Source organism: Protomyctophum bolini (genome assembly GCF_963924005.1).
Source record: "Protomyctophum bolini genome assembly, chromosome: 17".
NCBI classification, from domain to species: Eukaryota; Metazoa; Chordata; class Actinopteri; order Myctophiformes; family Myctophidae; genus Protomyctophum; species Protomyctophum bolini.
The window spans coordinates 11305108-11314399 of NC_137878.1; the positions used below are offsets into that span (position 1 = coordinate 11305108).

General features: G+C 43.7%; 1 protein-coding gene across 1 annotated transcript in view; it reads right to left on the reverse strand.

Moving 5' to 3' along the window:
- Window positions 1-5046: 5046 nt before the first annotated feature.
- Window positions 5047-9292, reverse strand: part of lpcat1 (lysophosphatidylcholine acyltransferase 1) — a 37647-nt gene continuing 33401 nt past the window's right edge. The window contains exons 10-14 of the mRNA XM_080786990.1: window positions 9007-9132; window positions 7548-7701; window positions 6511-6609; window positions 6252-6393; window positions 5047-5833 (exon numbers count right to left, since the gene is read on the reverse strand). Of these exons, the coding sequence (XP_080643116.1) occupies window positions 5709-5833; window positions 6252-6393; window positions 6511-6609; window positions 7548-7701; window positions 9007-9132 (646 nt within the window). The 3' untranslated portion in view covers window positions 5047-5708. The remainder of the gene's footprint in view (window positions 5834-6251; window positions 6394-6510; window positions 6610-7547; window positions 7702-9006; window positions 9133-9292) is intronic.

Genomic DNA, 9292 nt, shown 5'->3' on the forward strand with positions numbered 1-9292 from the left:
GTAACTCTGAGAGTTAAACGAACACACACATGTGACCTTCAAATGATAAAGATTCAGAATCACTGCCCTGAAGAAAGACCAGGTTTTTTTTTAGTTCATAAAGATGCAATAATAATATCAAATCAATACACAACAAGAGGAGTTGAAATCAGGAGCATGCACCTGGTACACTGCAGGCTGAAATTCAAGCGCAGAAAATAGGTCTTTGTGAGTTGTACGAGAATTGGGGCGTTGTGACAGGAGGTGTCACACGGCCGGATGGCCATTGGCACAATGGAGCACTTGAACACATGTTGCACCGTGGGTGGGTGGGTGACCCATGGGGTCAGCCTGAGGCGTTTTATTGAGAGGAGCAGTGCTGTGGACTTCATCCACCTTCCCAACGCAAGCCTCATCATTAAAGCAAACTATATGGGAAATGATGTGGATTTCGAGATCGGCAGAAATGGCATATCATGGGTCCAATAATGTGAATCTCAGACTTCATGTGACGTTTGCCACCTACGATGTCACATTTGGGCAATGTTTCAGCCCAAATGATTGACTTTCTTGATCATAAAGGTAGAGTTAAACATTTCAAAAGGTACAACAATAGTGGAGTTGGCATGCATACAAAGTTTGGTGCTGTCCAGGTTTGTGAGATTAGATGTCCCACCTCCCCCCCTACACACACACACACACACACGCACACACACGATTCCCCACCCACTCGAGTCAAAATAAAAACCAACGAAGAAGAAGGGGCCTCGTTGTCTGGGCCAGCCAATGGGCCAGCTGGGCCCAAACGGATCTAGAAAGATGGCGACTTACAATACAAGGACTGACAGGCTTCATTTTACGTTCATGTTAGACGCTTTGTCCATATTCTTTACAATCTATGCTTGGGACAGGTAGACAGAGGCCTCTATACACAGGCACCACATAGGTAGAACCTTGTTAAGCACACTAGGTAAGGGGGTGTTTGCCACCACATGTATTTTTAACAAAGTTTTGGTTAGGGTAGTTAGGTAGGCAGGCTTTTGTTTTACTAATTACTAGTTAGTTAGTTAGTCTTGTTATTTTGTCCCCTGGCAGTGGCTTAATTGTTTTTGCTTTATTGTATGCTCCGTGCATATATTTTGACCAAATGTAAATATACCTCAAACCAAGAGTAAAAAAGGACTTCACCTTTTTGACTCAACCTGTGTTGACTCAGTTTATTTACACCTCCAATGCTTGGTATCCCTTTTGCTTACATTGTTGTGAAACCCTAGCCTCTAGACTTGTCATAAGACTATTAACATAGGGGTTTCATAACAGTATAGGCCTACTGCTATATGCCATTTATCTATCAATTAAAACTAATTTGTCAAGCCCTCTGGTGTTGATTGTGGACTGTTATTAATGTAATGTAATATTTAGGTACACTGTACATGGGTATCTGGATGGTGTAGCAAATCTTGTAGACCGGGCCTACTGTAAGATGCTGTACTCTGTCGTGCACCGTTAAGCCATTCCAGCTTATCAAAATGGGCAGGGGTGAGGTGGGTTCTGGGAGTCAAGCCAAATGAAACCAAATGGACCCCCTTTGATCCATCGCAGCGATGGAATTCAACAAACATTAACTAAAAGTTCCAGGCTTAATACGCATATCAACCCAGGGGTCCTGACCTTGATATAGTAAAAAGTTTGAGAGCCAAATTCGCCTAAACAGCGTTAGTGGCCGTTTTCACCACAGTTCTAGCACCGCCGCCTATGGAATGTAAATGGCACCAGACCATCTCTCAATGAGAGACCAAGCGTTGACCCCCGAAGGCTGCATGTATAGTTGTGTGGCCTCCGGGGATGTACTGTACATAAAGATCATGTCACATCACACTGTGACGCTTCCCTCACATCTGACTGACTGCTGTTCCTTCCTCAGGTTGATGTGTTTACCGTGCAGGACCTGCACAGCCTCACCATCATGCCATGATGATGATGACGCCGTGCTGTGCTGCCTGTCTGTGAGATCATGGAACCTAAACCTGGCTGTAAACGGATTCCAGCTCTGCCGCTTGTCTTTCACGGCATTCCTTGGAGGGGAGGGGAGGGGGGGAGGGGGGGTTGCGAAGAGAGCCAGTGCTCAATGAGCAATTTATATGTTCCCCAACAAAGCCCCTGCCTCAGACCCCCGAAGGCAGGTCTTAATTGTTAGACGTGATATCTCTCCTCCACCTCCTCTCTCTCTCTCTCTTTTTCCTTGACTGTTTTCCCTCACTCTTCCTCCTCCCCCCGCCCCCTGCAGCTATTAAGAATTGGATTTGGAGCAGAACGATCCATTTAGTCTCTCTCTCTCTCTCTCTCTCTCTCCTTCCATCCACACCTCATCTCTCTCTCTCTCTCTGTCTCATCAGAGCCCAAGCTTAATCTGTCTATTTTTACCTGAAGGAATGAAAGGAAGGGATGAGGTAATGCTTTCTTCCTGTCCATCAGGTGGGTAGTGGCGCGTGGTCTCTCTCTCTCTGTGATGGGTGTAGCTTGGGGAGATAGTGCCCCCATGTGGACCAGTTGGAAGGTCTTCCTATGAAAGGACCACATACAGAGAGTACAGGTCAATGGTAATATAATAAAATATATCTACTAGTGCTAGTGTAGCATCACCTGAATTAACATAAACCAGGAGAATAGCAATGGAAGGAAGGAAGGTAGGTTATTGCTGCTTGCATCTCTCTCTCATATATATATATATATAATACAAAAGCTCCCGGTAATTCCCCCGGTTCAAAGATGTTGCACTCTCATCATGCCCCCTGAAAGCCATCTCCTGTTTCCCTAGGAAAACCACACAGTGCATGAGCCGTTTTAAAATATCCCGATTTTTTTTCACCTTTTCGTTGTGCATCGTTGTTTATCTCCGTCTCTGTTCATCCAGCTGTAAATCAATCCTTGCAACTCCAAATGTTTTCAGATTAATTGTTGCCTTAAGGTGACTTGCCGAGCCTTCATGCTTCTGTGCAGACTTTGTTAAACAGCTAAGGTTATCGAAGCCTCTAAAGTTCCATGCACCCTTGTCGGTCCCAAACAACAAACATTCCCAGCAGAAAAGCTTCTTCCGTGAAACCGAGCCAGTAATCCAGGGGTACCGTTCCCAATTACTAGCCTGGAAATGTCGCTCGACGTTCGTAACCGGCCTTTGATGCCTGGCTGATTTCCAGTCCTTCTGGGGTTGGGCGGCCTTTTTTGATAATGTCCATCTTTTCATTAAATGTTCTTCTTGAAAAGGGAACTGTTAATAAATCCGCAACAACATCGATGGTATCATTTGCTTCTGCCATGTTTCATTGGTTTGTTTACTACGGGTATGCGCTTGTGTTGTCTTGCTTGATAGTTCGCTACGGTAGCCGAGGGGCAAGATCCCTCTAGCATACCTTGGCATCTAAAAGACTACGCCCATTGACTACAGCTCCAAATGTGATTGGCTGATCAAACTGTCACTCCACACCTGGGCTCCCGTTAAAGTGTATTGCCCGGCCATGCTAGAGTACCCTCGATTGAGGAAAGTCTGCTCAGTGACTTGTGAAAAGAAATCTCCGATTGGCTGTTATTTTCTCCTGTACAAAAATGCTCTGATGCGCAGTGAATGGGGCGAACACAACTATGGCGAGTGAAACAGTGCGGTTTTAACAAATTAGCGACACAAACTATTTTAATAAATTTGATTAAAAAATATAAAAAATATAAATAAAAAAGTAATCTTTAAAATTAATATTTTCTTTCTTCTGAGGCTCACAGGGCCTTCTCTGAATACCTTGAAGGCCCTGAAAAATATTTGCAAATTGGGGGATCAGGCATCACTAATCTGTAGAGCAAGAATCTTTGATCTGATCTATGTATGAAATGTTTTAATTGAAGAGAAATCGAACAAGAGCAGATACCTCCCTCTAGTGGTCAAACAAGGAGTTGACTACCACATAAAAGTAAGCTTTTTATTTAGCACAATAAGGCAAGTTGTAATGATTTTACATACCGGTATCTGCATTCAGGACCATTTCCTGAGAAATGAATACTTAATATAAAATCTTAGAACCCATGTCTCAAATGTACAACAAGGTCATAGTGGGAATTAAATATTTAATACTACAACATATTTAACTCCAACAGTATCTTGAAAACAATATGAAAGTGGTGTCATTAGAAGATATGTGGATAATATGGTATGTTTGAGGTTTTTTGTTGATTTGGCTCTTCAGCGTTCAGCTTTCTTTTTGATGAAGAATCGGGAGAGATATATTTCATAACACTTTCCCAAAGAAAGACATTCACATTTTTCTCAGACAGCCACCACATCAGTCTTCTCACACCAACAAGACCTTTTTAAACAAGTGGAAACTAAATGCAACAAGAAGAGTTTCACAGTTTTCTATAACAGCCTTTATATATCGCCATGTCAGACACCAAACAGCAATCAATCACATTGTACAGGTAATTCCCGGGAACAAGCAATGAGTCCAAGAAGTGAGATTCAGACATTTTAGTGTCAGCCTCTGTGCAGCGCGCTACAAAGTTATTTTGGTCCGTACTTTGATCAAAGTCTCTGAGACAGTCCTTTAAGTGCCAGACTTCATGTGCATTTGTCTGTCTGCTAGTGTACGGTAGAGTGAAACAACCACGATCCTTTACCAGTTACACATTGTAAAGTCCTGCATGAAGATGTCGCACTACAGTCCGCCTCTGTAGTATGAGGTTCCTCATTTCCCTGAATTATGTCTAGAACTTGCATGCAGTTTGCAGCACTACGTGTTCATCTTTTAAGGTAAAGAGAGTACCGTCCCCGACCAAAAGCGGAAGCAACAATGGCCAGCGCCAGCTTCAGAGGTAAACAAAATAAAACAATCATTTGGGACCCGACAAAATTACCACAATAATTTATTTGGGGAAATGCTATAGTTTAATGCTACACCTTTTTAAAATCTCTTTCTATCAATCATATATATATATATATATATATATATATATATATATATATATATATATATATATATATATATAAAGAATCTATCAATATCTAGTAAATAATTACTAGAGTTGAATATTAATTACTGTCAAGTTTGAACTACCGGCAATATGGTTAAAAACTGGAAACTCCACTGAGGGTTCTTTTCATCGACTTATAAAAAAATAAACAATAAATATTCATACAGTAAACGTTAAGAAAGTCCATTTGAAATAAATAGGCAATATATTTGGGTTTTAAAAAAAAGTGAAAAACAAAAACCACCGGAGAATGCCACTTTAAAAGCTTGCTTGAAGTTTCAAAGTAGAAACAGTTCAGAGGGAAACTGAAACGAGCGGCGGAGTACACTTCTAGATCGCCCTGCTTTACTTCCTCCACGTCCTCAGATTCCCTTGTCATACCTGTTTTGCGTCATTCCCTCCTAACAATTAATTATACATCACTCTCCTCTCGCCGTATGTACACTCCCTCGTGCGAGGATGTCCCTCGTCAAAAGGATACTGATCTAACGTGTAGAATTGTGACAAGCATTTCCGTTGTATACAAGTCAAGAGCATAAATGAACGCCGTACTGCCGTCTCTATACGCCTCCGCTTTGCGCTTGCTCCTCATTTCACCGACCGCCCTCGTCTCCCTGACTTTGGTAAAAAAAAAGAAAAAAGGCACAGAGGTGATAGTGTAGCTGTGGGGTCCAACCGTCCATAGCAGAGATAGGATAGCTGAGTGTCCGTTTTCAGTTGTCCTTTTTTGTGTGGGTCTGTCCGTTGCAGCCGTTGGTGTGGGACACGCGGCTACGACCGGAGACGAAGCACTCCTGGGCAAAGTCTGGATGCTGTTCCATGAACCCACAGAGCCGATCTGGAAACAGAGAGCACGTTGGCATAAAACACAAACACTGAGTGCACTTGGACATCCAACGGCATAGGCTACGAGCTAAACTTGAGTCTTAAATAATTTTTATCCGACAATTTTGCAACCCATTTTCTTCACCCAGTGTTAATTATCTAATGTAATCCTGGCGTGCCCAAGATAGGGCTAAATATTTTGACTTTGGTCAAACATGTGATTTTTCGAGTGATCAAAATAAGCGATTGAGCCTAAGAGCTAGCTGCGCTTCGCTCTGGATGTTGTCATGTCATTTTTCACCTGTACCACTCGTTATTGGATATGATATCATCATGATTTTATCCTTCTGTGGTTTTTAACCTGTACAGGTAAATAGACCTCGGATTTCATACATATACAGACTAGGCTTTTTATGCCAACTCTGACTCACCATATGTGAACTTCCCCGTGTTCTCTGGGTCCAGAGCCTTGAAGAGGTCAGAGAGGTCCAGAGAGGCCACTCCCAACGCCGTTTTCAACATGGTGTCCAGGTCCTCTTGTACCACTGGCCCGTCCTCCTCACTCTCGTACATCTACTCACGCGCACACGCACACAAACAAATCTCTCAAAAGACATATCTAATTTCTGCTTGAGATTGTGATGTTACACCAACACGTTAATCTGAAGAAGAAATGCAAAGGCTCCTTACCTTGAAGCCCAATTTGAGGGTCTCCATAGATTTTGTTGGTCGACACACAACAGACAGTGCGATGACATACTGTCTGATATCGATGCGTCCATCGCCATGCTGGGGAAAGCAACAGTCAACAAATGTCATTGAATTGAGAATACTTAAAATGAGAATTACTAGAACCTAATCAAGGTTTCTTTATTGTTTCGTTTTGTGTACAATTATTTTGTTCTGTCCCGGACATTGCATCAGCATTAAAGGAGTAGTTTCTAATTATTTGTTCAGCCCAATTTTTGTTGTTGTTTATTGTCATGATTTGTCAACTCGGCTCTTGGCTTTGTCCGAGGCTTAAATGTCTTACGGTGCCGTAGTGGTTCTGAAAGGGGCGGGACGGCAGCGCTCTATAGCAGAGTATGCTAACACTAGTACAAATGCAGTGTTTGGAGGTGGTCTCCCTATGCTTCCATTGAGAAATGTTGACCCTGGTGCCTGACTGGTTGACACTAGAGATAGTACTACTATCTTTATTGTAGTTTGGACATTGTTGCAGTTACCTCTCCCCGTCAGGAGATGGAGACAACGGACATGAAACCTACTAACTTAAAACAATGGTTTTATGAGGGCCTGTATGTGTCTGTAGGTCACTGGGTTTTCTCCTTGAGGGGTGAGGGGATTCCTGGGCAGGCGTTTGCCAACCTGCCTCTGGCAGATAAATAAAACTTTTAGGCAGGTGGACTAAAAACAGCAACAAAAAAAAACGCCATAGCCACTCGCCCAAATGTGCTGACATCATCACATTTGTGATGACGGCTATGGCCGTTTTAGCCCAAGGAGTGTTTTTTTTGTGCAAAACTAATGCTTGGAATGGATTCAGCATCATGCCAATTATGCCAATTATGGAAATTGCTCAACATATACAAGTTTAAGTTAGCATCTGGCAGTTTCTACATGCTGGGGACTCAGACTCAACATTTCTAACATAAAACCTTGGTGTACTCAACATGTCCGGGTTCACATTCTGGCAAGTGAACTTATATGGTGCACAACAGCAGTACCTGGTCCAGCAGCCTGTGGACTTGTGACAGTGCGTCTGTGACAGGCAGGTTGAGGTACTGGGCCAGCTCCTCCACCTCCATGCTGTTCCCACACAGCTTCTGGGCTCTGCTGGCCTGCTGCTGCAGCACCTTACCCGACACCCCGCCTCTCAGACTGCAAGCACACACAGAGTTCAAAAGGCAAAACTATTAAAAAAATAGTCTCACTCAACTGCACATTGCTATGGAAACAATGACTTGCTGAATATGATCCAAAGGAATGAGAGCATGCCAAAGAGATGAAGGAAAGGATCCCGTAATTCTCTGCTGTCCACCTCCTAACCCCTAAATCTTTTTCAGGAAATTAAGAAAACCATATATTTTGAAAACAAAGCAATGCTAGCCTCATCAAAGTTGGTGTTGTGACTTTATATATTGTCAATTACTTGCATGAGACGGGGAGTGGTGGTGGAGTTAGCTGCTTTAGCCCAATGGAGTCCAATGGAGTTAAGAGGTTTTGTCCAAAGCACTTTTTACTACTTTTCTTTGTTTACATTCTTTTTAACCAACACACAGACAGTAAAGGGTGTTCAATAGCACTGATTTATGCAAAGAAAAATCAAAAACCTCAAAAATGGAGTTAGGTGGTTTCCTCCCGCCGGCAACGAAATGCACTGCGTTGCTATGGAAACAATGGGCCCGATTCACAGAGCCGTTTACACCTATATTTTGGGTGTAAACTAAAGGAATTCCCCAAACTTCACACGTTAGTAGTCTGATTCAGGAATCTTTTTGTGCGCTCTCTTTCTCAAGCCTGCTCGGATGCAGACTTACATGGGACCATTACATGGGACCAAAGCTTGCTGTATGTCATTACAGTACGTTTTAATGGCGGGAGACCAACGGCGAGCATCGCTTGAATTTCATTGGCTATCGCCCAATTGCCCACTATTGCCGGGCGACGTCGCCCAAAAGATGAATTATTTTATATTTTAAGGCCCACGTTCCTCCGCCCACTTTTCGACCATCGCCTGTTCGCCTCTATCGCCAGTAGTCGCCGGGGTTCCCATTGACAAATAGTGCACTTGCAGAGAATTCATCTGGCTGTCGCCCGTTGTTAAAACGTACTATTAGAATGCCTTATTCTAGACTACTAAACGCGGGACGTTTGGTCAATTCCTTTACGCCCAAAATATGGGTGCAAACAGCTCAGTGAATCGGGGGCCCAATGACATCTTGAATGACCCCAAAGGAAAGAACATGCCAAAGTCAAGAGAAGAGATGAAGGAAAAAAGGAATCCCAGCAATTGCACTACTTAAGTTGCATGTGGACCCGTCCTCCACTAGATGTCGCCGTTCCTTCAGTTCCGGCGCTCCACCACGTTGTTCTATTTGATCACAGACAACATGCCCCACCCCCCCCCCCCCTCCTCCTCCTCCACCCAGCCCGACCAGTCCGCCCAGTACAGCCGTGACTCACCCCAGGCGACGCACCAGCCTGTTAAACTCCAGCAGGCTGCTGTTGCCCGGGATACGCAGCGGGCCCTGCGATAGGCTCAGCTGGCAGTCATCAAAGGAGAGGTCCGTGCATGGCAGCTGCAGCGCCCTATCAGAATGCAGGGAAAGGGGGGGGGGGGGGTTAGGCGGGAACTTCCCCCTGCCACCTACTGAGGTTAATTCATGTTGTGTTCCTAAGCTAATGTTTGATCTTACTTGGGCTCATAAACAATGAAGTGTGCAAATAATTATGTGCAAACACATGCGTG